Genomic DNA, 25,855 nt, shown 5'->3' with positions numbered 1-25,855 from the left:
TACAAGATATTCAAAAATGATCAAAATTTTCGAGAAATAATGCCATAAAGGCGTCAATAATGTCTATATCTAATTCCATCCCATGTTACTGCGGTAGGAATAGTATCTAAGGAGAGTAATTCCAATGGTGGCTTAAGCCAAGCTAGGTTTTAGGACTGCTCCCACAAAACTGCCCAGCACACAAATAATAAAAATCCATATTAGGCCCCCCGCTCCATGGCAAAAAGCTTCCTCTGGACTGGCACCAGAAACCACCATACAAACACCATCGAAAATATCAAATCCCATCGAGAAAAGGAAAGGAAGGGAAAGAGAACCCGAAGCTCAATCTCCAACAGGTGCTAGCGCTCCCTGGAACTTATCCCCCCAAAAAGACTCCAGAACCGAAAAAAAAAGCAGCCATGAAGGAAGATAAACATGCTCCATTCATCACAAGTACGAGGCTCGCAGGGGCAGTCAAACCACGGGCAGAAATAAAAGAAGGATTAAGAAGGCACCTAGCCAGGAAAAACTGATACTCGGCAAAAACTCCAATTCTACAGAAATCAAAATCATCACCGCCGATAGTCGTTGTCACGGTTATGCGTTCCATCCAGTTGCACGTCCGGGACAGCGATGTAGGACCTCTCATTTCAATCTAGACCAACTCGAAGTCCTCATCTGAATCGCTCGCGTCGATGACCTCATACTCATTCTTTATCAAAGTAGCCAACTCCTTGTTCTCGAACTTTTTGACGGCCTCAGTTACGGCGTAACTGAGGGTATCCGTTCCGGTGCTGGGCCCTGGCCGGTCGAACGAATAAGCGACACCTTCGATGGAGCCACTATCCGAAGACGAATCGTCCCAGAGATATTCCCTCTCTTCAGCCGATGGCGAGAGAGGGTATTGTCGAGCAGTGCAGATTTCATCGTCCCAGTGGAGTTTTTCAACAGCCTTCTTCTTATTTTGTTCTCTGGCACGCCAGCTACGGCACCCATGGCAATGGCAACTGCGAGAATCCTGTTGAGGCATCCGGAACCTTTATGGGTCGTCAGTACTAATTATCAGTTTGTGCTTGGGCATATAAATTTACTTGTTTCGATCGTTCCAGACGGGAGCAGGTTTGGTCCCATCTGGCCAAAAGAGAGTTTTTGGCTGCCCAAGGAGAGCCATATTAACATTTCGGTACTTGATACGTCGCTACGGAAACCAAAGTCAGCCATGGGAATTGATCGACGAGAGGAATGTGATAGTTTTACCTCCTTGCCGCGTTGCCGTTCGACAGCCGGGCCTCTGAGATCAGCAGTAAGATCGCTGACAGGAAGGTCGCTGGCCATGATTTCGTTCGAGGTTTAGGATCTTGGAGAGATGTGCTGTGGTCGTTGGATGGAAGCTTGCATGTGGCTAAGACAGGAAAGAGTGTTGTGAAGACCGGTGAAGGGTGAAAGAGGCAATGAACGAAAGTTGGTGTTTCGGGTGAGAGCTACGGTGATGTTAGGGTGAATATGAGTCAGACTATGAAAAACGGACAACAGATTGGTGAAGATAGAATATAGGATGGCAGAAAGGCGAGTGAAAGGAGGGAGAGGGGAAGGTTGGAGGGTGGGTAGGAGCTTTATAGAGCTTCAGCTACACGTGCGAGCAGCTTTCAAAGACGATGACGGCAGCAGCTGCATGCGAGAATCCGGAGGAATAGGGAAGGGGCAAGAAGGAACGGGCCCAGGGCCATTCTGTTTCCATTCATTCCTAACCCATCACCCATCCCACCCACCAACTTAGATTGTGATTTGGGGGGGGGGGCGCTTTACAGCTTTCGTGCTCTGAGTCGGGTTCTCATCATCCTGGTGACGCCTGTTCATGGGTCTAATGAGTAGTCGAAGTGCGACATGTGGTGTACTAGCGGCCTTATGGCAGCCACCAAAACTGAGCTAACCGCAACCCACCTCTAAGTGGGCTACAACGTACTCGAGTACTCATGTCGCCGGATCAAAGCCGCGTTACCACCAAAAATGGGAGCGACTTCAATCCTGCGACGTGAGTACGCTTTTACGTACCGATACACTAGCACAGACATAACAGGCACAAACGAGGTTTGCTGGGCTCAACGAAATAGCTGGAGCGCCCGTGCACAACAACCGCTGTTTAGCAACCGACAAGCCGAGCATTTGGACCTACATAACTTACATATACAACACATCCATCCTTTTTTTACATTTATACAATAAACCAAGAACACACCCGGAGAAGCCTAAACAAGTAGGGGGAAGAGCACCGGTGGGTTTATTGTGAAGTGTCCTCCCCACTCCTTACCCCCGATCGGAAAAAGGCTACTCTCTATGTTTCCCTTTCACATAATCATACCTTATCTTCTTCCGGACCAGATCGCGGTTTCCCCCGGTTAGATCAACATTAGGAGTAGCGGGACCGGCTAGGAGGGAGGGGTATTTTGGAGAGAAGGACATTTATTATCGGCAAAGGGTAGAGGGATTTCGGATGGCGATTACAAGTAGAATTAGAGATACGGCAGATGGGGTAATATCCTTTAGCTCACTTACAATACCGATAGAAACATAGGGGGGATGTTGGTGGAAGCTGAATTACATTGTATTGCCCCACTGCAACAAGAATATTATATCATACGGTGGTCTCCGGCAAGAAAGAGCGAATATTTTTGAACCCTTTCTTTCTCTCTCCCTCATTCACTTCCCTAGTGACGTAAATTTATCCTCCAGCCTTTTCAACCCCTTCTCGTTGTAGCTGAGCCCCAAAGGTGGCTGATCGGGGCCGCGGTTCCGGGCACACGCGCTCAAATTAGACTAAACGAGAGAAACAAATATGTATCAATTCAGCAGGCACTGAACACTCATCGCTCACTCACTTCCGTTTTCATACTTTCCGTTACCGGTACCTTCTCTCTTCATCATCGCTGACACCCCAGCACAGCACGACTCGCTCACAAATCCAAAACTCCGCCTCACCTCAAAATTTTACCCAGATCCAACCCAGAAAGCGTACAGTAGCTAAGCTAACACAGATGGACCAACTATACGAACACCGGTATGATAGCTGAGTACGAGTACAATCAATACCATATCTTAAACCCCCCCCCCCTCCCGGTATCATACTTGTAGTATCGATACAGCCAACCAACAAACAAACCCCAGAAGACTAAAATAGGACTGGAAACATTGTTTCCTCGTTTACCCAATCCCCACCACCACCCTTAGATGGGAGCACATTTGGAAACCAGCCATGCTCACCACTCAAGTCCACGTGAAGCCCTCCCCCTGTTGTCGTCACGACCACTCCCTCGCCGCGGAGGGCTTGGGCGTGACGTGCTGCGCCGGAAGGGTTATCTCTGGGGGCGGTTATTATCAGTCAGTACCGTATCATGTATCATATCATAGAAGGAAGGAAGGGTTTGGGGTTTGTGTCAAGTTTCCCTTGGGAAATGAGGGAAAAGTCGAGAAGGGTGTGGTAGAACCGGGGCGGGCCGTGGGTAACCGCTAGAGATGAGTGAAATGGGGCTTGGGTCGATTGCATCGTACTCCTACAGTCCGTCTGGCTGTAGGATGTATATATGTATGCAGACAGAGAAACATACAGATAGTATACAGGAAAGGGCAGGGCGAACTACCGTACTATATGTACAGTATGTACTAGCATTTCGTTGGGGGCAATAATGGGGCAACGAACAGAGAGACAGACGAGGCGGGGCAGGGTGAGGTAAGGTCAGGCAAGATAGCGGTAAGGTGAGGTGAGAATTGTGGGGGAATAGAGGGGGGGAAAGTACCGTCTAGGAATTACCCCACTAGCTGCAATAACCCTCTGCCATGGGACGTTTCCATGGTGAAACGTGTTCGCTGGATCCGCTGGGAGGTGTTTTAAGGCTTGACCGACTTGTCTGTAGCATGAATGAATGAACGAATGATACTTTCACCGGGTTTGGGGAGGCTTGTTCGTTCGTCTATTCCCTAGGTTTTTTCTTTGTTCTGTTTGGGGAGTTTCGGAGGGTACCGTATGATAATTGTATGTACTACTAACCTTGGACATTGTGCTGGAAGGTATGACGGATGTTAGCCATGCTGGGGTCGGGGGGGGGGGCTTGCTTGGCTTTCTTTTGGGGGGGGTTCCTTTTTTACTCTAACTTACGCTTTCCTATTAAGTGGGCGATGTGGCCGTACGAAGTGACCTTTCCATAGGGTATTTCCTGTATTTTTTGCGAACGAGAGGTGCAGTTTAGACCTTTAGAGCATTACACTGTATCATAGATTGAAAGGCGGGGGGAAGGAGATCAGTACCTGGACGGCCTCATAGACAGCTACAAAGAAGGCTGTGGCCTCATCTGAGTGCGGCATACTATATAGTACGTCCCGTTAGATACCGATAGCTAGCTCACTGTGTGGTATGCAGTGGGTTGAGCAAGGCCTGACTGAAACCGAGCACGGTAGAACCCGGAGTAGAAAAGAAGAGAGAGAGAGAGGAGAATGCAGAAACGCGTGATACCGGGGTGCGTATGGAGAAAGTTTCAGGCCTTGTCTGTTTGTACGAGTAGATTCTTCTCCTAACTTAAGGCCCTGAGGCAAATCGGTGACTCCTCCCTTAATAGATCTACTGAGATCCGCAGCACCGAGTGACGGGGCTAGAATGGTTCTGCGTGACAACCCTGCCTATGATTCAAAATGATAGTTTATGCTTCTGACACAGCTACGAGTACAGGTATCATACCCTGCCGTCACATGAGGTAGCCGGTTACCAAGACGGTTGTTGCTGACTAATACACTCGTTTTTCTCGGGAAAATCTACAAGCTTCCGACCTTGACAAACCAAGACTCGACAAAACAAGCAATGTCCCGAGCGGAATACCTACAGAAGTACCTAACGAAGGACGACTCCACGAAGAAGAAGGCGAAGAAACGGAAGCGCAAAGATACCGGCGTGATTATCGCGGACGACGATGTACTGGGTTGGAATAATAACAAGGAAGATGGGGATGAGGATGATCCAGTTACCAGTATGATTCCCTATCCTGCACACTGCCCAAATAAACATATGATCTTGATATGACTATTCTTATGTATATATAAACCCTGACGGGTGGTAATTACTCTCCGTCAGTCGGTCAGTCGGTATCCCCCAATTTTCTAATCTGATCTACAGTTGGCGAAATGACAAAAGCCTTCCGCCGGACGACAAAATCCAACTGGACAATAGTGGGCGGCGACGACGATGACGCCGCCACTGCCGACGCGATAATTTCCGCAAAGAACCCAGAGAACCCGGAAGACCAACCGGCAATCGTTGAAGAAGATGGTGGAAGGCCCACAACAATACAAAAAATGTCCAGCGGCGCCCACGCCGGCCTGCAAACCGCCGCTCAGGTAGCCGCCCAAATGGAGCGCCAGCGAAAAGCAGAAGCCGCACGCTTCGCAGCGGAGGACCCAGAGACCAGCGGGAGGGGGCAAGAGACCATCTACCGCGATGCCTCAGGACGAATAATCAACGTCGCTATGGCCCGCGCCGAGGCCAGGAAGAAACTGGAAGAGGAAGAGGCCAAGCAGCGGAAGTTGGAGGAGCACTTGAAGGGTGATGTGCAGCTCGTGCAGAAGGCTGAGAGGAAGAAGGAACTCGAAGACGCGAAGTATGCGCCTATGGCGCGTTACGCCGACGATACAGAGCTCAACGAGGAATTGAAGGAGCGGGACCGCTGGAATGATCCTGCGATGGCATTTCTAAGCAATAAGAAGAAGGGAGTTAGCAAGACGGGGAGGCCACTGTATCAGGGTGCCGCGCCGCCGAATAGGTATGGGATCTTACCGGGACATAGGTGGGATGGTGTCGACCGGGGGAATGGCTGGGAGAAGAAATGGTTTCAAGCACAGAATAATAGGAAGAATAGGGCGCAGATCGAGCATGATATGGAGATTGATGTTTAGACATCGGTGTGCTCAATTGATGTTCCTAATATTCCTCTTCTTCCCCTCCCCCACACGGGTATCAAATTTGTAGCATAGTGTAAATGTTCTAATGATCCGGTCGAGGGGTTTATCGATAAGGCAAGCCCGATTGCGCTGTGCAGTACTGTAAGATAGGTTTACAATAACATCTACTATGATACCGCACAACCTCCCCCGCCACACGTGTAAATTACGGCGCTGTGCTGCTCGTGTAAATGCATTCCACCACACTTCACGCGTTTTGATTGCCACATCCCAACCAATTCCCCCCACACATTCCACTCCTCGAGTAGATCACCACTCCTACCACCACTACCCGCAGCCACAGCCGCAGCAATGCAACCTCCCGCTGTCAAGCTCATCCTCAAAAACATTCTCGATTCCAAAAACCCGTCTTCAGAATTTCCGCAGCCGGTGCTGCATGTCACAAACGCAAGTATAGTCTACAACGGCACCAACCACCGATCGAAAGACTTCACCACCACTCCTACCCAGGCCCGGGATGAGCCTGTGGAGGCTAAGGTTGAATCCGCAGCAAAGTTGCGATTATCAGACACAGCCCATTGGACGCATGGTATCACCTTCCCGCTCTCTCTCCTCCCCTCTACTCGGTAGAAGCTAATCTTTCGGTTACCCCCAGCCCTCCTCCAGGACAAAAACCTCCACGACCTCGTCACCAACAACAAGCTCTGCAAGGGTCACATCGTGCGATTAACAAACTATGAGGTCATCAAGCAGGCGCGACAATCTGAGGCCGAGAATCAGGACGGCGGGGACGAGATTTGGTCCTCGCCACCGAATAAGCGGAGGTGTAGGAGTCCGATTGGGAACGGATTTAATGTTGTTAGGCCGACCTTCGAGGGTGAGGAGACGGAGTTGCCGTATGTTTTGCCTTCGTGGGTGAGTGGATGGGTGGGTGCTGACTTGGTGACCTACGGTAGGAGTAGTTGTCTCCTGATACGTGGGCTGGAGGTATTTTCTTCGGGGAAGAAGAAGAGAGAGAGGAAGAACACAGATGATGAGGAGGTGAAGAAGGAAATGGTGGATAGTGAGGTTAAGGCTCCGATTGTGCTACCTCCAGCAATGGCCATGAAGCCGCTGTCCCAGCGGGCTGGTATGAACTATTCTGAATTTTTGAATCGAGTGAATTGGAAATTGACGATTGGTGAGATAGTCTCAAAAAATTTGTCGCCCTCGCGATTTCTATCTCAGAAAAAGATCTCCAATAATAGAGACCCGGATATCACCTCTAGCTCTGCAACCGAGCATGTTCCTACAATTCCGGGCACTCCCCAGAATAATTCAATCTCATGGATAGACCGACGAATGACATTTGGCGAACTAGAGGCTGCAACTCATGGTACAAGAGCTTGTATGTACATCCACCCCCCCCTTCCTCTCCTTACTTACTCCTCTCCTACACACACATATCTAACACACCCACAGCGTTCCTCGCAGTCCTCCTCTGCCGCCGTCATCCCTACGACAACAAATCCCGAGACGGAACAAAACAAGACTGGTACCTCTGGGACCCCACCAGTAAACTCCTCCCCCCTTCCACCTCCACTACTACTTCTCCACATCTCCCCCACCGCCGCCGCAAAACAATTCTAAGCGTCTGGCGCGACCAATCCAAATTCCAACCCGCCCCAGGAACTATACTTGCCTTGCGCAACCTCACAATAGACAAACACTGGAATGACACCCTGGCCGACCAGAGCTGGAAAGAGATCCTCGACGATGAGCACTGGGACGAGCGCATCGGCCCGCCGGTCAAGATGATGAAGGTCGGCCGCGGCACGGGACACGGGAACATCAACGCCTTCCCAACGACCCCCGTGGAGTGGTTCCTGCTGGACGCGAGTGGCGTGGAGGGCTATAGGGCTGTGAAAGAGTGGTGGGAAAGCGTTGGGAGGAGGGAGTGGGAGGCTGAGGTTAGGGTTGATGAGAGGTTGAAGAGGGAGATTGGAGCGAGGAGGGAAAGCATGAGGAGGGATAGGGAGGCGGTGCTTGCAAGGCAGAGGATTTGTGACGGTGCTGGAGGTGGGGGGGAGGGACTCAAGAGGAAGAGAGAATCCGAAGAAGACTATGCCGGAACGGACGATTTGGAAACCGAGAGGCTTATGATGGAGGAATTGAAGAGAGATCGGAATTTTGGTAACGGGTAGCCAACAACCTACACAGAGCTACCAATGATTCGTCCGCGCGTTATAACTTAGAAAATATCCTGAAGTATTTCGTTTATCCATCTATTCATTCATTCATCCGCTCATTGTTTATCAGCCATGGGCGTACGGATGAGTATCTATCTATCTAGAAGCCATAATCCATTCATCTATGATACACAACCTTTTTTTCCCCCTAATAAAGTGTCCCATCGCGGATACATCCCGTAAGGTGCTGGGAATGATATGACTCACAGAAAATCACTCGCGCAAAAATCTGGGTGGGATGGCTTGAACATGTTCTGTACAGTACTCCTGCTGAACTGAGAAAAGTATGATGACAGAATCTCATGTAATTCCTCTGCTTTTTGTGTTATAATGGTACGGTAGCGGTGGGCGTTTCGTAACCGTCTCGGAGGGGATGGGTAAACTACAGTATCCTGATGCTTTCACATGACCCGTCTTGCTGAGGAATACCGTAGATAGACAAATACGGTACTCGTGTCTAGTTGGGGTTTAATACCATGCGGTAACGAAAGTGGAAGAGATGATGCACAATTCAATTTAATTCAATAGCTATATATTTATATTTTTTCGTGCCTAAAAATGCAATACAAAGGACCCATTTCCACCTCGGCATGCCGACATACCAACATACAGCGAGGTATATAGAAAAATGTGAAACAAAATCAAGAGGGAAAGTCAGCTACATTTTCTAACGATCCCCATAACACCTATCCTAATATTATCTACTTAATTTATCCCATCGCACCACGCCAACCCCAATTCAGGAAACCGCCTAGCTCCCCAACCGATGCCCCTGCCCCCTATGGGTCCAAGTCCCCGGCGGCGCGAACATGCTCCTCCCAGTAGCGCTCGCACCTCCAGCAGGCCCTGCCGCAGCCACGGAAGGCGGGACGCCAGCGCGAATACCCCTAGTAGCCGGATCACCGCGCTCCTCAAATAATCCGTGAACCCACTGCGGAGTGTAAATTACGTGTCGACCGCCGGCGACACGGGGCCAGATGTTTGTGAGGAAGAGGTAGAGGTGAGCTGCTATGATGCCGGTTCCTTCGACGAGGGCTGAGCCGACATCTTCTGCCACTAGAGTGACAAAAATCATGACCCAAGGGAGGTACTTTACCGGAAAGCGGACGATGAAGAAGTTGACCGAGTTGTTTTTGTTCTCGAGAGCGGTCCAGTAGTATGCCAGGGCGGCAGTCATGGCAGGGCAGAGGAGCATGCCTTGTAGGATGAAGGTGTTTAGGAGCTATGGGTTTGGTAGGTTGGGTCAGTGTTTGTTGTACGATTGCGCGTCATGTTAGGGTGCGTGGGGTGGGGGGTGGCATGTAATATTTGCTGGTAGGGCTTGATATGGTCACTCACTAGAATCACAAATCCACAGAAGAGCACAAATACTAATAAGTCTCCGGATCTGAGGAACTTTGTTGTCTCACAGCTAAATCCACATATCAGCGACCCACTGCCAGGTTCTCACAAGGTGGTGGCCACTTACTCGCTACAGTATTTATACACTTCATCATAGGAAAAAAAAAAGACAGCAGTTAGTTATGGCTAAAAAACGACTGTAATATCAGGATTGGCTACTCACGGAAGAAAGGTGTCAGGATAATCGACTGCATGAAAAACAATCAGCATATACCTCGCTGCGCAACAGGGGAGAGGCATAGTCCATACCATGCCAGGTCTCGTTATCATAAACGAGGTCACGATCCTCCATATTTCAGGCCGTGTAGTATTAAACACCATAGGCGCATACCATGTTAGGTAGTACGGGTGCACGGCTCGGAGCCTCAAGACATGAGCAGAGAGCGATAATAAAAACGTAAGTCCAGCGAAGACCCTGAAAATTCCATCGATCCATCAGTTTGATATAAGTTTGATATATCCCACATCACCACCACCGCCACAGCGTGGGAGCGGAGAACACATTGGAATCACAACCCAACCTCTTTTTTCCCAATCAAGGGGCTTTCCAAAGTGTGGGGGGATCTCTTGAACATGAAGGGAATTAACATACCTGCTCACTGGCGGAGCCTGACTGAGGAAAGTCGCAAAGTCCGACATGATTTTTCTCGGGGTTGGGCTCGGAAGGATTGGGTTCGGGAAATGGTTTCCTGAGTCCTCCACGTATGCAACTTCAAGGACATCACTATATACCTGAAGTGAAGGAATATTATTAGTCATCAGCTTTACTCCCACTTCAGCAGTAACTGTCACGTGATTCACGATAACCCGCGAAAAAGAGAGAATGTATGAATGGGGGCTCAAGAGGTCATTTCCACGGGGTGATAACCCGTCTTATAGCCAGGGTGTTTTCCCAAGAAAAAATTGTCCAACTTCAACTGCCAAAGGATTTTCATCCACTCTGATGAGAATTACGGCTCCATTACTCGAGCAGATGATAGAGTAGATGATCCTCTACACGTTAATAGAGAATGTAGGAATAGTCTACAGGTATCCTAGGATACTAGTGTTTAGAGGTACACCAGAATATGTTAATCACTGCTAACCTCCCCCGGAAAAACCGTTAATAGATATTTGCCAAGGAATTACCAACCTGTGATGGTCTACTCTTGGCATTCATATCCTATCACTCGACTGATATGGGATGATGCTCCAGAGTTCCTCAAAGCGGTAGTTTGAGGCCATAAAGAGAATCCTGGAATCAGGTTTGGCTCTCGAACGAGTCCTGCCAGAGACAATACAACCTGGTCCCGTCTTATTCCCACCCCCGCGCCCTCTCCACCCCCCCCTCTCCCGTCCCTATTCCGGAATCCACCCCCGCCCTCCACCCGGGCGTCCTTATTCACGATTCCCACTCAATGCTAGGTACGACGTATGTTTGACTGATCCATTCTTAATTTCTTGCTCAAGTAGCATACTTTACAAGTACACTGCCTCCCTATCCTAGTCGTACTCTCCATGCTGCACCTTAAGTCCTGAATTCAAGACTAGTGTTTATGGTTAATAAAATAACTATTTTAAGAGAGCTTTTACCTCCAATACCGTATTTTTTATGCAGAGGTGGTCATGCTCGCTACCTCACCGGTCCCTGATATGGAAGATATTTGGGACAGCTGGCACGCACCAGTCAGATCCACAGTCGCCATGTTAATTACAATTAATGTCCCCGCGAAACACTATTAATAGGTGTTTTCCAAGGTATCAACCTGTAGAAAATACTGCTCTTGGCATATTAACATACTATTACTAGGTTAGAACGGATGTCCGCCTGTTCCGGCTACAGAGTTCCCTCACCATAAGAAGCGACTCTGATGGCCTAGTTCACCGCCTCGATAAGGATCGCATCAAGTCTCAACAAGACCAAAAGGTTGCTTTACTTGTACGAGTACCAGTATAATGGGAATTATCATAACTGCAGAAGAAAACCTCATCGATTTCATGCGAAAGCACAGTACGAGAGTAAAATGAATAAATAATTTATTAGGATGGCCTGCACAAAAATACTCAATTTGACGAGATGGTATGGTATTGTAATCCAAGATAGTCTACAACCGTTTTTTTTTTCTTTTTCTTTGCGAGATAAAGAAATCGATCTAGCGATCACCTAGTTGCAAGAGTTAGGAATCACCGTGAATTATTATTGTGCTTACAGTTACGATAAAATACGGTTGTTTGTTATTTGTTCAGGAGGATCAAAAAAAAGGATCCTAAACGCCCCCCAAAGAGGCATCCAAGGAACCAGTTTCGGACAGTCATTGTAAAATATCACTAAGCCAGAACGAACATCTACCTGGGGAATCTGAGGAATTGATAAATTGGGAAAATGGACCGAGACCCCTTTTTTTCTTTTTTCTTTTTTTCTTTTCATATCATACAAGTTAACATGGGGGAGTACAGAGGGGATGTCGGATAATACACCAAGAAATCTAGTGGCAGACATCAAATTTGGTAAGGCCATTCGGTCCACTATGGTACAAGTACCGGTACAATATGATAGGTATGTTATCAAGATCCCAAAAAGAATGAGTGGGTAGCCGGGAAAAGGAGGGGGGTGCGGGGGAGGCACAGTTAAGCAGAATACAGGTAAAGTGAGATGTAGGGCAGGAATAACAGTGATTCTCCACAACAAGGAAAAACAGCGCCGGGAAGAGAGGGGCTGGGGGATGAGCACTCGAGTATGATATCTTGTTCGGGACCGTGCTACCTGTTCCTTTCCCAGACGCAGGAAGCGGGCCGTTTTTTGCTTTTGCTGTCGGAAACGCCTTGGCCTACCGGCCTTGGTAACATTTCAAAATGTTTTGCTCCAACTTGAGGACACTGAATGCGAACGCCAGATATAGCAGGTCGGAGCGATTGGAGACAGAGGCCTTTTAATTTATTCTTTTTACTTTCTTACTCTGATTTTGTTAGGATACACTACCAATTTTCACAACAAACGCATGGGATCTGGGAATAACGGTAGGAGGAGGTGGAAGAAGAAGGAGAAGATTATGAGGGTGCCATCGGCACTGTATTCACCAATTGGTCGTTGAGATTGTCGATCTCTTTATCTCACTCACTAACCCGCTCACTTCCCTCCCCCACCCCCACCCTCTCCTTCTGAACGAGTACAGTACCGTACTCGAGTAGCTGTCGTGCAGGGTTATTATGTCGGGGTATGTTACCGGTACGGTAGCGAAGCGGATTATCCTGGCACAAACAGGACAAATATGATCGGTAGAGTGCCAGTATGATAGATAGTGTAAGGCAGCGGAGAGGGGAGCAAGCGAGAATCACGGGCCGTATTTTTTCCCCTCTCCTTGGCTTGATAGTGGTTATACTGGTCCCAGCATAAAGTTACTTTTGCGCTGGTGCAGTCTTCCGCAAACTCCAGACAGTGCATGTATCCGCAAAGGAGAAGGGCCGTGAGGCAGGGTATCGTGAACCGAATACCAGTACCGTATCGAAGGTGTCAACCCGCCGTACTGGGGGGGATGATACTATAGATTAAAAGAGAGAGATTTAGTCCAAGTGACCGGATCGATGCTTGTATCTGGAAGTGCAAGTATGATATGATACTAGCATGGTACAGTACTGGGTACAGTACTTGTGCCTCGTACCACGATATTTTGACCCTTGAGGGAAATTCCCCAAGATTGTCATAGAGTTAGACTACGGTTGCAAATGTGTTTGCGCTCTGCAACCGGGTGCCAACTGAAGCGTCCCCAGCGACGGAGGTCATCATGTTTAGCGGCCGACGGAAGGCGAAAATCTGTCCGGGATCCTCGACTATCGATAGTCCAGGTTTTCTTCTTTTTTTTTCTTTTCCCATTTCTTGCATTCGTGCTTGGAACATCGGAGATGCAGCTCGAAGGCCAATCATTCCACAAGTCACTTGCATGCCCAAATGCTACCGGTGATGGTCTAATTCAGAGGTGAATTTTTAGAGGCGAAGGAGCCAATGCGTGGAAGATATTTTTTTTTCCTTTCTTTCTTTTTTTCATCCTCATATATTTGTTTTTTTCAAGCCTCACTTGACAAGCGAAGGGGCAAAGGGAGGAAGAAGAAGGAATGAAGAAGGGACAGACTGAGGAAAAGGAGAGAGAAAAAATAAACATACTATCATAACTTATCATATGCGACAAAATTTTCGAAATTGCGTTTTCTGCCATGAGGGGGGCTTGGTGGTGGTGGTGGTTGTGGTGATAGGGGGGGCAGATGGCAACTAACAGTTGGCGGGGTGGTGGTAGTCTACCGGTACTCGAGTACTCGAGTACTCATCCCGTAGCCAGACCGCGCGCGGCTGTGACAGGTTCAACGACGGGCACCGTAGCTAGTCTACCGGCATACGCGAGTGCCTTTATTAAAGATGTCTTCCTACGGCGTGATAGATTCGGTAGACATACATACGTTCAGTCCTCCGGATGGGTAATTGTACAGTACTCGTACATCCCGGCGAGAGGGGCAGCAGATGCGGGGGTCGCGGCATTCTCCAGTCTATCATGCTTCATGGGTCACAGCTAATAATCCGGATAGCTTCTTTGATCTATATATATGGTGGACAAGTATCATACAGTACCGGTAAGGTTACAACTGTACCAGTAGTGCACTCGTACACGGTACAGTGCACAGTTTGCGCCGATAATGATTGACCGACTTGTCCTATGTCACTGCCAGTGTCCCCTTATCCTTCTTTCGTTTCCACTTTTAGACTATGTACCCCATCCTCCTCCTCTCCTGCTCCTCTTGCCCACCGCACGGTGACTCTGCCTTTGGCCTGCTGCGCGCTTGTTGCTGCTGCCGGCTGCTCGAAATCTCACTCTCGGATGTCGATTTGGGCACGGCTCCTTCCCCGTTTGCGACATCTTAAATTACCCATTATTTATGTGCGAGTACGGTACCGGTACTCTAAATTAGTCGAAGAAGTAGGATGATCAGATCGAGACCTCACCTAGGGCTCAATGTTGGTGAGCTACTGCATGCTCTTTTCGAACAATAAATTTGATTGAACTATTCGATACGTTTCTAACCACCCGATCTCCCCGTGATATTGCCCTAGAAGTCTGCTCGGGCTCTGCACTTCTGGAACCTGCAAAGTGCTCGAGAAGAGGAGGGGACCATGCATACTCGAGTAGGCAGCAATGCGACCAAAAGGGACCACGCAGATCATGAACCTTACCTTACTCGAGTACACTCGACGCTCCAGCGGGGAGATTCGTCCCCGACCTTTTGTCTTGCATTGGTGAAGAGGGATCATGTCACGGGAGAGGACTTTTGAATGGATTACGGCGCTTAGAAGATGGCAGGGAGACTTTTGTCACACCCAATATCACTATTTTTTATATATCTTTTCTCAAAGGGGCCCATCATGAGTCTTTCGCAGGAACCGAGCGGGCTACAATTATCTCATTACACGCCGGGATCCATCCATCATCTGTGTGCACAAACTCTGATGGGTTTCTGGAGATCCCGGGTCTAAAAAACCCTTCCTATAATTTCTTTTTCTCAACCCCCTTCCCCCCCGTGCCCCCCCGGAAAATCACAACCGTTTCGTTAGTACCGGGAAGGTTCGGACGAGCGCGCGTACTCGAGTAGACGGACCTTGACAAGCAGGCACATATTGATTTTCGCTTTTATTTTTATCCTTTAACGCTGCAATTTTTGAACCCACTTCAACGTTCGTCCTAAGTCGTCTTGCTTTTTCGTCCTCGGGGGCTGGCGGTCAAAAAGTCGGTGGCAGAGACACATATTTCATACCTTCGCCACTTAACGACCTCCCTTCTTGGGGCATGCACGCGCAGTGAAAGTTAGGGTCGTCCAATTCCGTGTGGCACCCGCACTCTCTCGTCTCACGAGAGTCAGAGAGGTATGGGGGAGTCGTAGGCTCAGAGGGTTGGGGCTGCATAAGGTATCATGAATGGCTGTATCTTGTGTGTCCATACGTACGTGAAGGAGATGGATATGAAGGGAAGGAAATTCACGAGTCCGGGTGATTAAGGAGGACAGGGAGCAAGGATTGAGGCGTATCATAGATGAGGAATATTGTGCAGTTAGAGGAGGGTGTCGGTGTTGTACGAGTACATAGGTTACCTGCTACACAGAGCAAGCAGCAGGAGGAGTCAGGATGGGGATAGGGCAGAGGGATAAGGTATGATTGCCGTATGAAGAATACAAGTGCCCGTGGAGAAAGGGAGGAGCCAAGTGAGAGGCAGAGGGGGCGGGTGAGTAAGTGAGTAAGTGAGTGAGAGGAACGAAGGTAGACGGAGGCGAGTTCCATTGCGCTGAACTGTGCCAGATCAACATGAAAACTTCCCCTTTACAGTACGAGCCACAGAGCATGAGCATCAATCCACATCCCCATCGGCTCCCATCCCAAATCCTCATCCCAATCATCCATCCCCATACCTTCCACCTGCACTCTCTCACACACACACACTCAAGCCCACCCCATCCAACCCACACCCACACCCGCATAAGAAAGAGTCTTCCAGGCCGCCAACTATGCGTGCCCTATTCTTTTGAAATTAGACGATGAAGTACTGTACTTCTCGACTCTAGATCTCCCCTTTTTCCGAGCTCCTTCCCCCGTCGATGCAAATGTGAAATCGGCCCGCCAATTGTTGATGGTGATTGTCCCCGGAGAAGAAAAAAAAAAAGTGAGCCTCTCTAAAAATCTTTTCACATCTTCTCCCGCTTCCACTTCTCTTCCTTTCCTTCCTTTCCTTTTCTATTTCCACATCTTCCCTTTATATTTCCCCGGGTTTACCATTACTGCCATTCTCTCCACCTACCCTGCCTACATCATACATATCTACGATATCTACCGCTTCTGGGTTGTGGCACGGGAAGAAGAAATCTCCCTCTACTCGAGTACTTCTCATTTACTGTGCCCTCCCATTCAATTTTTCTTTTTCTCTTCTTTTCTTTCTATTCTCCGCACCTTTCGTCTCACCCGTTTGATCCTAATCTTTTCACTTTGCCTGGATTAACTGCCTCCTGCCACCGACGCCGCATTTTTGGTCCCTGGTTAGTTGCGGTTGTGGGTCGTTGCCTGTCGCCGTACTGCCGCCGCTGCTTCTGCTTGTGTATATTTTTCTTCTGGCTCCACATACCTTTCTCACTGAACTGTGCTCGGTATTTGCTTATTAGTTTTCTTGGAACGGTGCACGCCCTGCGTCTTTCTCTGCCATAAGCAACGAACGTCCCCTCCCCCTACTTGACTTTCGTTACTTTAGGGAAAAAGAAAAAAGGAAAGATTAAAGAAAAAAAAAATTCATATCCCTCCATCACCTGTCTATCAATCGTCCCTCTTTTTTTTTCCCTCTTCTTTTCTTTCCTTTCTCTACCCAGAAAATTATCGCTCTGCCCTACCGGTATTCGCTCCCAATCTAATACCGTCGTAGTCAATCCGTCAACTGTCACTCACTCTTTAGAGGCTAGTCGTCCTTCGCTTCGGTTGTAACCCACAATTGATCTAGAGCCGCGACCACTCCCACTCCCACGACCCAAGTGTTTCTGTTTTGCCTTTCTTACTCCGGTGGCTTTCGTCGCTGATTCTCAGATTCACTATTTTTAGTGCCCCTGCACACTTCGGGGGGAGGGGGCGAACACAGGTCCTCTTTTTGTTCCAGAAGGCTGTCTTTTATCTTTTTTCTCTTCTTCTCGTATTACCCTTTTGGGGGAAATTTTGCTTCACCCATTCTCATCACACGTCACGGTAGCTGCGCACGTTATTGTTGCCCCGCCAACGAAGCAACGGAAGAGTTATTGAAGAAGAGATTTGGGGAAGAGAGGATTGGGAGACGGATCTAACAGACTTCCAGAGGAGAACCATAATCGAAGGTGTCTTCTGTCACTGACGGGCCCAGGAAAAAAAGCATTTCGCCGCTTTCACCCTTTCTCTTTCGCCGATCTGTTGGTACCCGCGTCTTCGACGGGATCGAAAAGCCTCGGTCACTGCTGCATGAAATTCTAGGATAGCCGATTGGCCCCGTTTTACTTTTTTATCTTGCCCACATTGCATTGCTCTCTGTGAAGCCTATAATAAGGCCTTTACTGGTCCTTTTGAGCGCGCTTCCTGGTGACCAGGAACCTTTGCTGCTAGGGGTCGGTCCAGCAACACCACCAGATCTGGAACCTGCCCGAGAAACCAATGGATCAACAACAGCAACACACTGAGCCAAGGAATCCGTTTTCCGGTGAACCGGGCCAGCCAGCTCAGTCTTTGTCCGAGCCAAAGACTGACAATACCAGTAGCCCTGAGATGGATTCAGTTGAGGGAATGTCGATGTCTGCTTCTATGGACACGCCCATGGGGAATGCTCCAAATTCTGGGTCAGGGTTGGGGCTCGGGGGTGCTGCCGGAGGGGTTCAACAGCCTAAGGTGCAGACGGCATTCATTCACAAGCTCTACAAGTACGGAACCCTACTCTTTGTCCGCAAGATGAATGGGGAGGGGGAATGTTTCTGGCTAACGTGTTCTAGCATGCTCGAGGATGCAAATATCCAACATTTAATATCTTGGTCACCATCTAACGAGAGCTTTGTGGTATCGCCCACTGGGGAATTTTCGAAAGTCTTGAGGTATTAACATCATGATATCATTATCCCGGAAGGGAACTGATCATTTGCGTGAATTTAGTCAATACTTTAAACATACAAATATATCATCATTTGTTAGGCAGCTAAACATGTACGGATTTCACAAAGGTCAAGATTTCTTACCTGGGAGGTGGTAATACTGCGCTGACGGACATAATATAGTCAATGATGTATTTCACACTGGCTCGCCAGATGCTACTTTGTGGGAGTTCAAGCATGGGAATGGTAGCTTCAAAAGAGGGGACCTTGTTGGCCTCAGGGATATAAAAAGGCGTGCGTCACGACACGCACTTATTCACCGGGATTCATTCTCTGGGCCCAAAAGTACTGTTGCATCTGCTCCAGGGACTCCGGATGAGCGGCCCGGAGACTCAATTGATGGCCGATTTATATCCATTGAGCAGTCTTTGTATGAAATCAATTCCCGACTTGCCCGCTCCGAGGATCACAATGCTATGTTAGGCATTCGCCTTCAAACTGCTATTGAAGGATTGACCAGATGTCATCAGGTGAGCCCCGAACCCTTGCGCTTTATTTCTATCCCTTTTGTTTGTCATCGGATCCTTGTTTACTTTCCCTTATTTTTCCTTCTGTTTTTGCGTTTTCTGCCTTTGATTATTTCGTTAGATGTGGTGGTCGCTCATACGTATATAGTGGACAATTGATCTTTCGCAATTTATGACGAATTTGTTCCCTCCCGATGCCCCGATAATTCGCGAAAGTAAGAAATCAATGGTGTCCCCCCCCGGGATAGACGAGACTAACGGGCCGTGAAGTCAATTCGATGCAGAAAGAAATAGAGCGCCACACCCAACTATTAGAAGAGCCACAAGAGATGTTGCTCCGTGAGCGCCAGCCTTTCCTATCATCTTTGACTATCGATAATTCGGCCCCATTATCGCCCCGGCAGCGCCCTATGGAGGATGAATCTCGACGCTCTTCTATCACCGGACCTTTACGTCCAACTGGTTATTTTAGGGCACCCGCACCACCGATATCGAATGCCCCTCGGCGTTTTGGATCCGTGGGGCTAGCTGGAGGTTCTTCGCCGAATGCTCTGCGTCCCCAGCAGCCGTCCCAACAACCACCTGCACAGCATCCGTTGGGGTCTTTCCACTCGCCCCCCAGTCACCTTTCTCGTCGGCATACATCTGCGGATATCCGGCTGCACGGATGGCAGGCAAACTCGCCATTTAGCGGCATGTCTGGCTCCAACCAATGGCCTCCGTCACCGAATCGCAGCTCCAATCTCCAGCATGATAACACTAGAGAAATTCTGGCAAACTACGAAATACAGCAACATAGGCCCCCGAACAACCCGGTGTTTACTTCCCAAACCACCCCGCCTCTCAGTGAAACGACCTCCAATAATGGTATCTCAGATTCAGGCTGGAGCTTCGGGGGAGGTGGGCCGAAATTTCCACCACAACGGGAAGCAGGGCATACTGCTCCGCCGACCCGACGCTCTAGTCTCGCTTCTAGCAGTGTGCATGCCCTATTAAACCCGCTGGATTCAAACTTGTCGGCGGAAACCAATAGGGATGGGATGTCGGATTGCGAACCGGATGACCGAAAACGGAAGCGGCTTCAATAACACGAGCCGGTCAACCGAAGCCGGTGGGGGAGAAAAATTCAAAAATTCCAACACTTTTCATGTTGTTTTCGCACTCAAAGGTTTGAAACGGGTTCAAAACTGTATTATTGTTGTAATGATGTCCTGGAAGATACCCCTGGTGGGAAGGTGATAGTGAGCATATTTGCTGGCTGACTGGGTGGAGCAATGCCTTTCTTCTCGAGTGGAAGTTGGCCTCGTACGTGCACGGGAGGGCTGAGAAGAACGAGTGATTGGGGTTTGCACATGCGGTGGTATCTTTGAAGCTTTCTTCCTTGATTTTCTTTTTTTTTCTTTTTCCAGTTGAGGGATGGAGCGTTAGGGATGGGTGGGAAGGGGTGGCAATGCTATTTTTTTTATATATTTTTTTAACTTTCCTTCTTTCTTTTGATTTTCCCGAGTTAGGAGATATTCATTTATTTTTTATGTTGGCGTTTTGGGAGCTTCAATCTCATACGGTAGCAAAAACACTTACATGTATGTACTGTACAACAGGTAATACAGAAAGCAAACGACAGAAAAAAACTTCCGCTACAATAAGCTGATCCTGCGTTCGGGTTCCTGGGGGGATCTGACATGATATATCCAGAGGTATTGATGAGTTAAATGGAGAATATATCAATCTCAATTATGCCCCCTCCCCCTTTTTATAGCTAATGTACTGTTGTAGCGTTATAATATCGCTCTATCGTCCCCGTGACTTATGATTGCCCGGTACTGGCGGATTTCCTTTTCTTTTTCTTCTTTTTCGCCTTCTGCGCTTGGTACGCGTCTAGAAATGTACCAAATCGGGTTGGGGGTGTGGGCGATCTCTTATTGAATGTCTCTTTTGGAGGAGCAAGAGGAGGAGGGGTATCAGCAGTAAGAGTAGCAGAACTAGCAATCGTAACGCCAGAGTTATTGAAATACTCCTTCTCCTTCTCTTGCAAAACCTTCACCCTCTTCTTCCTCCCAAGCGCAGACCTCCCTTCCTCCTCCTCATCACTCCACACGACCCCACCCTCCTTCCTCTTGCTCCCTTCAGGCATCGGCTTCGACCCCCCCCTCCCACCTCCACCCCGTCCCATAATCTTCTTCTTCAGCAAATCATTCGTCCGGACCCTACTCTCCCCATTGAGGAATTCTCTCGGTATTGGTGCGCCGAGACCGAGCCTGCCGTGTCCATCCATCCCTCTTCATTAGTATTCGCTCCGCGAATTCCGGAAGGGGGGGTATACCTCGGCGGTATGGGGGCGAAAAATTCCTCATCCTCACGGAATATTTCCTCTTCGGGCTTTTGCGCTGCCGCGAGGTCTGTTGGTGGTGGTGGGAGCCAGGACGAGACCAACGAGCGGGTGTGCGAGAGGTGGAGGGAGATGCGGGCTTGGTGGGTTTCTGAGGTGGATGTGGGTGTGAAAGTGGATGTAGGGGTGCTCATCGGGTGGGTGGGTGTGGACGGCGGGTATGCCGAAGGTTGAGGTGGAGGAGGAGGAGATGCCGTATGATGGTTTGAAGTGTGGAGTATGATACCGGTATTGTAGAGAGGTATTTTGTTTGGATGATTGGTCGTAGGATTGAGTTTAGCCGGGTAACAACCCATCCCCCTCAACTCGCAGCCCCTAGTTTTAGGGTGGGATAAGTGGGGTATAACTTAACGGAAGGAAGGCAGATTAGCTTAACTTTAAGCTAAGAATTTCGGAGAGAAGGGGAAGGACTCCAACAACCGACTATTTTTCATTATCAGTTTTTCCTTCTCTCTCTTTCCTCCTTTGCTCTTCCCTTCTTTCTAGAGGTTTTATACACATCCGATATTCTCAAAATGCTCAGGCTTGCGGGGGGTAGGCCTTTTTTGGCGGCTTTGAAGAGTATTCAGGTTTGTTTTGCTTTGTTTTTTTTTTGGTTGTGTGTGTGTGGAGGGGGGGGTTGCTGGGCCGGTCGGTTGGCTGGTCGGGTCGTTTCGGGTGAAGCTGACGATTGTGGAAAATACGGCAGAGCTCGCAGGTGAAGAATGGAATTTCGCAGAAACGACAATTGTCAATTCATGAATACCTTGCCGCGAATTTGCTGAAGTCGGTATGGGATTATTTCTTTCTTTCTCCCGCACCGCTCCCCCAGAGGGGGGTGTTAAGTGGGTTTGTTTGTTGATTGATGGGTGGATGGGTTGGGGGCGGTTTAGTATGGCGTCGGAGTTCCTGGAGGAGCGTTCGCGAAGACTGCGGAGGAGGCGGAGGCTGTGGCGAAGGACATTGGTACGTTTCGGGGTCAAACTGGAGCGATTGGACGAAGGGGGATAGGAAATGCTAATGCTGTGATTGGGATTTTTACAGGTGGAGAGGACATGGTTATTAAAGCACAGGTCCTCGCCGGTGGTCGTGGGAAAGGCACGTTCGATAACGGACTCAAGGGCGGTGTGCGCGTGATTTTCTCGTACGTAGTTTCCCTTGATATTTAGAGTATGAGGGCTCAATGATGGCTAACGATGATGTACGATCCAGACCCGCCGAAGCCAAATTTTTCGCCAGCCAAATGATCGGCCAGAAACTTATCACCAAGCAGACCGGCCCAGGGGGGAAGCTCTGCACAGGAGTCTACATCTGCGAGCGTAAGTTTGCGCGCCGAGAATTCTACCTGGCGATCCTGATGGACCGGGCCACGCAGGGTCCCATCATCGTCTCGTCTTCCCAGGGCGGTATGGATATCGAAGGTGTAGCTAAGGAGGACCCGGACGCTATCGTTACCACCCCCATCGACATCCACAAGGGCGTCACGGACGAGGTTGCTACCAAGGTTGCTACCAGCCTGGGTTTCTCGGAGCAGTGCATTCCCGAGGCTGTACAGACTATCAAGAATCTGTACAAGGTGTTTGTGGAGAAGGATGCTACGCAGATTGAGATCAATCCGCTCAGTGAGACAAATGATCATAAGGTATTGGCTATGGATGCTAAAATGGGGTTCGACGACAATGCGGACTTCCGGCAGGAGGAAATTTTCTCGTGGAGGGATAAGACCCAGGAGGACCCAGATGAGGTCAAAGCTGCTGAGTATGCTGTCGTTCTAGAGATTTACGAATAGTATGGGAACTGATGGGCGGGATGGTAGGCATGGCTTGAACTTCATTAAGCTCGACGGTGATATAGGATGTTTGGTTAATGGTGCTGGTTTAGCTATGGCTACCATGGACATTATCAAGCTTAACGGCGGTCAGCCGGCCAACTTCTTGGACTGTGGTGGCGGAGCTACTGCACAGGCCATTGAGCGGGCTTTCCAGCTTATCACTAATGACCCTAAGGTCACTGCCATCTTTGTCAACATCTTTGGTGGTATCGTCCGCTGCGACGCTATTGCCAAGGGATTGATTGCTACTGTCGAGAACATGAACCTCAGAATCCCTATCGTCGCTAGACTTCAGGGAACCAACATGCAAGAAGCGCAGAGGCTGGTGAGTCCCCTCCTCTGACCCTCCCGGCCCCCGGAAATTACTGACCGGGATGATTCTCTAGATCGACGGGTCAGGTCTCAAGATCTTCTCTTTTGAGGATCTGCAAGACGCTGCTGAGAAGGCAGTTCAGTTCTCAAAGGTTGTTAAGATGGCTCGCGATATCGATGTTGGCGTTGAATTCACCCTTGGGATTTAGGGGGAGCGTGGGAAGTTATCGTACGTAGTAACGTTAGTCGCGCATAAAAAAAAGAGAGACCTATGATATCATTAGAAAGGCGGGGGGAGGTTTGTTGCGAAAACGCGAGGCCCTAGAAGTGTATAATTTGTTCCTTTTACTATCATTTATTTTTTCCCTCAGCAAAAGGAGGATATTCTCTGTTTTGCGTGAGTTGAGCTGAGTTGAGTTGTGGTTCGGATTGTTTCAAATCGAGTGAGTAAATGTGGAGAGCGAGGTTCGCAGATGCCACGGGTCGAATTCCGGCAAGCGATGCCCTGACTTGCCTTATGTATGGTACAGTACCAACCAAGCAAGCAACCCACAGTCAACGACGAATCCACGATATAATACTGGAACCCCACCACCGGGGCTCGGCGTCCACAAAAATTTTTTGCGCTATAGAAATTCCCATTCAACAACTACTTGCTACCTTCGGCGCATCGAATACCCAAAGCTAAACAATTAGCGAAAAAAGTAGCTACGCGATGCCTACAGAACTTGTAAGTATTTCATTTCCATTTCGCCGACGACAGTCACACCCTCAGCTAACGGAATCGTAGGAAGAACTGGTGGGCTTCCTGGGATCTCCACGGCCGGAGATTCGACAGATAGCATTGGAGCACCTAGTCGGCTACAGCCAAGGTCCGCAAAACTCAATATTCAAACCAGAGGGCTTAAAGCCCATCAAGAACCTGAAAGTTCTCGTGAATGACATCGCCGTATATCCCCTTTCCCCCCTCCCCACCCAGTACTAACAGCAACACAAGCCCCGCGCCAAAAATGCCCTCAAAATCCTCATAAACCTCTCCTCGGACCCCCCAATCCTGACATCCCTAGCGACAGACACGCCCTTCCTAGAAACCCTGCTTTCGCAGATCACCAATCTTTCCAACCCGAACGCGGACCTGGCCTCCATGCTCCTGGCTAACCTGGCCAAGTCCGATTCCATCCAGTCCCTCATAACGCTTACGCGCCCGCTCCTGGCGAAGGAGGTCAGCGCGAGCGATAACGCTATGGATCAACTCTTGGATCTGTTCGTCCGGGGTGCGGATAAGAAGCTGAATGAGCAGGCGTGCTTTGACTTTTTGAGCTACTTCTTCGCAGACGTTAGTCGCTTGGGGAAGGGGCGGGAGTACTTTGTCAGGAGGAGGGAGTATGACGGGGTTGTTCCCATTTCGAAGGTTATTGTCTTCACCGAGTGTGGGAGTTTGGTAAGGAGGAAGGGGGTTGCTAGCGCTATCAAGTGGGTTTTCTTCTTTTTTTTTCTATCTTTCCTGGCGGACCTTGTATGCGTGGGGTGGAGAGGGGCTAACGGTGACGATGACGATGCTGTAGGAATTCATGTTTCAACATACCGTCGCACAAAAATTTCCTTGCAGAGGACGGGATTAACATACTGCCATACATCTTGCTACCGATCATGGGGCCGGAGGAGTATCCTGAAGATGTACCTACACCTCCTGCCTATTGCCGTCCCATTTCCTGGCGCCTGCTGACGAGTGACAGGAAATGCTCGAAATGCCATCTGAAGTCCAACTCCTTCCCCCCGACAAGGAGCGCGAGTCAGATAAGGATATCATCGTCACGCATCTAGAGACTATACTCCTGCTCACCACCACTCGTGAAGCAAGGGAGTATCTGCGCGGGGTGAATGTCTATTGCATTGTTAGAGAGGTGCATAGACTTGTTGAGGACGAGAGCGTTGAAGAAGTGTGCGATAGGATTGTGCAGGTACTTATGAGGGATGAGGGACCGGAGGAGAAGGTTAAGGAGGTGGAAGGGGATGAGGATGAGGATGATGATGCTATTGTTGAGGTTTTATAGGAGTTGTTATTTGGGAGAAGCAAAATATATAGATAAAAGTTGTGGTATTACGATTGCAGTTTTTTTTTTTGTACTTGGAAGAGGGAATCATAAGGAGTATATGGTGTTGTATGGCTTTTATTTTTATATTGTGTTATACGGTGGGTAAATCATGCTCTCTAGATATATTGCGAGCGTTACTATTATCATATCGGTAGTCATTTTCCAATATCCTGCCCATTACGAATCTTTGCCCATGACTCCCCGTCCGGGCTGCAATGCTGTTCATTACACTCAACCCTCTTTCAATAGCGCCTCACGACAACTATGAAACCACTTTGTGTACTTATCCTCCACACTTCCATCTTTACGAGCCACCAGGTCAATCAACTTTACCGCCTCCTCCTGGAACCTTTTTTGTGCCCCGACCTATACGCGGTTTCCCAAATTAGCCTGTCTCTCCCACCCCGGTATGAGAAAGGGGAAAAAAAACTCACCGCCTCCCCAACCTCATCCTCATAAAACCCCATGCCAACATCATCCACAGCCTCGCTAATCCCCTTGACCCTCTCAACAACCTCCTCGAGCGCTCCCTCGGCAGCCAACCCATCACCCGCCAACCTCCTCTTCCTCAC

At 49.0% G+C, this 25,855-nt stretch overlaps 9 protein-coding genes; 5 read left to right on the top strand and 4 right to left on the bottom strand.

Annotated features, from left to right (window-relative positions):
* Window positions 1-26: 26 nt before the first annotated feature.
* Window positions 27-1,658, bottom strand: GSTUM_00004472001 (uncharacterized protein). XM_002835905.2 has 3 exons: window positions 1,240-1,658; window positions 1,074-1,180; window positions 27-1,019 (listed from the first exon to the last, which is right to left on the bottom strand). The coding sequence occupies exons 1-3, from the start codon at window positions 1,315-1,317 to the stop codon at window positions 638-640; spliced, it is 567 nt and encodes a 188-aa protein (XP_002835951.1). The 5' UTR covers window positions 1,318-1,658; the 3' UTR covers window positions 27-637.
* A 1,490-nt stretch (window positions 1,659-3,148) lies between these two features.
* GSTUM_00004470001 (uncharacterized protein) lies at window positions 3,149-4,542 on the bottom strand (the record flags this gene model as incomplete). XM_002835904.2 has 4 exons in its annotated part: window positions 4,282-4,542; window positions 4,123-4,190; window positions 3,774-3,884; window positions 3,149-3,338 (listed from the first exon to the last, which is right to left on the bottom strand). The coding sequence occupies exons 1-4, from the start codon at window positions 4,336-4,338 to the stop codon at window positions 3,149-3,151; spliced, it is 426 nt and encodes a 141-aa protein (XP_002835950.1). The 5' UTR covers window positions 4,339-4,542.
* A 286-nt stretch (window positions 4,543-4,828) lies between these two features.
* On the top strand, window positions 4,829-6,099 carry GSTUM_00004469001 (uncharacterized protein; the record flags this gene model as incomplete). XM_002835903.2 has 3 exons in its annotated part: window positions 4,829-4,994; window positions 5,141-5,193; window positions 5,248-6,099. The coding sequence occupies 3 exons, from the start codon at window positions 4,829-4,831 to the stop codon at window positions 5,914-5,916; spliced, it is 888 nt and encodes a 295-aa protein (XP_002835949.1). The 3' UTR covers window positions 5,917-6,099.
* A 1,148-nt stretch (window positions 6,100-7,247) lies between these two features.
* GSTUM_00004468001 (uncharacterized protein) lies at window positions 7,248-8,283 on the top strand (the record flags this gene model as incomplete). XM_002835902.2 has 1 exon in its annotated part: window positions 7,248-8,283. One exon carries the CDS (start codon window positions 7,248-7,250, stop codon window positions 8,103-8,105), a length of 858 nt encoding a protein of 285 aa, XP_002835948.1. The 3' UTR covers window positions 8,106-8,283.
* A 382-nt stretch (window positions 8,284-8,665) lies between these two features.
* On the bottom strand, window positions 8,666-10,310 carry GSTUM_00004467001 (uncharacterized protein; the record flags this gene model as incomplete). XM_002835901.2 has 6 exons in its annotated part: window positions 8,666-9,372; window positions 9,489-9,561; window positions 9,619-9,637; window positions 9,715-9,739; window positions 9,801-9,966; window positions 10,144-10,310. 6 exons carry the CDS (start codon window positions 10,308-10,310, stop codon window positions 8,902-8,904), a joined length of 921 nt encoding a protein of 306 aa, XP_002835947.1. The 3' UTR covers window positions 8,666-8,901.
* A 7,540-nt stretch (window positions 10,311-17,850) lies between these two features.
* On the top strand, window positions 17,851-19,764 carry GSTUM_00004466001 (uncharacterized protein; the record flags this gene model as incomplete). The annotated part of the gene is made up of 5 exons (XM_002835900.1): window positions 17,851-17,984; window positions 18,054-18,152; window positions 18,211-18,278; window positions 18,333-18,718; window positions 18,925-19,764. 5 exons carry the CDS (start codon window positions 17,851-17,853, stop codon window positions 19,762-19,764), a joined length of 1,527 nt encoding a protein of 508 aa, XP_002835946.1.
* Window positions 19,765-20,398: 634 nt separating this feature from the next.
* On the bottom strand, window positions 20,399-21,284 carry GSTUM_00004465001 (uncharacterized protein). XM_002835899.2 has 2 exons: window positions 21,000-21,284; window positions 20,399-20,934 (listed from the first exon to the last, which is right to left on the bottom strand). Exons 1-2 carry the CDS (start codon window positions 21,197-21,199, stop codon window positions 20,484-20,486), a joined length of 651 nt encoding a protein of 216 aa, XP_002835945.1. The 5' UTR covers window positions 21,200-21,284; the 3' UTR covers window positions 20,399-20,483.
* Window positions 21,285-21,458: 174 nt separating this feature from the next.
* On the top strand, window positions 21,459-23,609 carry GSTUM_00004464001 (uncharacterized protein). XM_002835898.2 has 7 exons: window positions 21,459-21,634; window positions 21,754-21,834; window positions 21,938-22,010; window positions 22,089-22,188; window positions 22,257-22,802; window positions 22,861-23,200; window positions 23,262-23,609. Exons 1-7 carry the CDS (start codon window positions 21,581-21,583, stop codon window positions 23,394-23,396), a joined length of 1,329 nt encoding a protein of 442 aa, XP_002835944.1. The 5' UTR covers window positions 21,459-21,580; the 3' UTR covers window positions 23,397-23,609.
* Window positions 23,610-23,749: 140 nt separating this feature from the next.
* Window positions 23,750-25,123, top strand: GSTUM_00004463001 (uncharacterized protein; the record flags this gene model as incomplete). XM_002835897.2 has 6 exons in its annotated part: window positions 23,750-23,917; window positions 23,978-24,136; window positions 24,176-24,660; window positions 24,753-24,864; window positions 24,924-25,091; window positions 25,118-25,123. The coding sequence occupies exons 1-6, from the start codon at window positions 23,903-23,905 to the stop codon at window positions 25,121-25,123; spliced, it is 945 nt and encodes a 314-aa protein (XP_002835943.1). The 5' UTR covers window positions 23,750-23,902.
* Window positions 25,124-25,855: the final 732 nt, after the last annotated feature.

The sequence above is a fragment of the Tuber melanosporum genome (genome assembly GCF_000151645.1).
Source record: "Tuber melanosporum whole genome shotgun sequence assembly, scaffold_12, strain Mel28".
NCBI lineage: Eukaryota > Fungi > Ascomycota > Pezizomycetes > Pezizales > Tuberaceae > Tuber > Tuber melanosporum.
The sequence above is the reverse complement of the archived record's forward strand: the minus strand, read 5'-3'. Positions and strand labels throughout refer to the sequence as shown.

Excerpts from the sequence above, each read along its gene's own strand:
- GSTUM_00004472001 (XM_002835905.2), bottom strand. The coding sequence starts at position 1,317 with ATGGCCAGCGACCTTCCTGTCAGCGATCTTACTGCTGATCTCAGAGGC. Across the intron at positions 1,181-1,239 it reads AACGGCAACGCGGCAAGGAG|CGACGTATCAAGTACCGAAA; the intron begins GTAAAACTATCA and ends TGGTTTCCGTAG. Across the intron at positions 1,020-1,073 it reads GTCTGGAACGATCGAAACAA|GTTCCGGATGCCTCAACAGG; the intron begins GTAAATTTATAT and ends CGACCCATAAAG.
- GSTUM_00004465001 (XM_002835899.2), bottom strand. The coding sequence starts at position 21,199 with ATGAGCACCCCTACATCCACTTTCACACCCACATCCACCTCAGAAACC. Across the intron at positions 20,935-20,999 it reads TTCGCCCCCATACCGCCGAG|GCTCGGTCTCGGCGCACCAA; the intron begins GTATACCCCCCC and ends TGGACACGGCAG.
- GSTUM_00004464001 (XM_002835898.2), top strand. The coding sequence starts at position 21,581 with ATGCTCAGGCTTGCGGGGGGTAGGCCTTTTTTGGCGGCTTTGAAGAGT. Across the intron at positions 21,635-21,753 it reads CGGCTTTGAAGAGTATTCAG|AGCTCGCAGGTGAAGAATGG; the intron begins GTTTGTTTTGCT and ends AAAATACGGCAG. Across the intron at positions 23,201-23,261 it reads TGCAAGAAGCGCAGAGGCTG|ATCGACGGGTCAGGTCTCAA; the intron begins GTGAGTCCCCTC and ends ATGATTCTCTAG.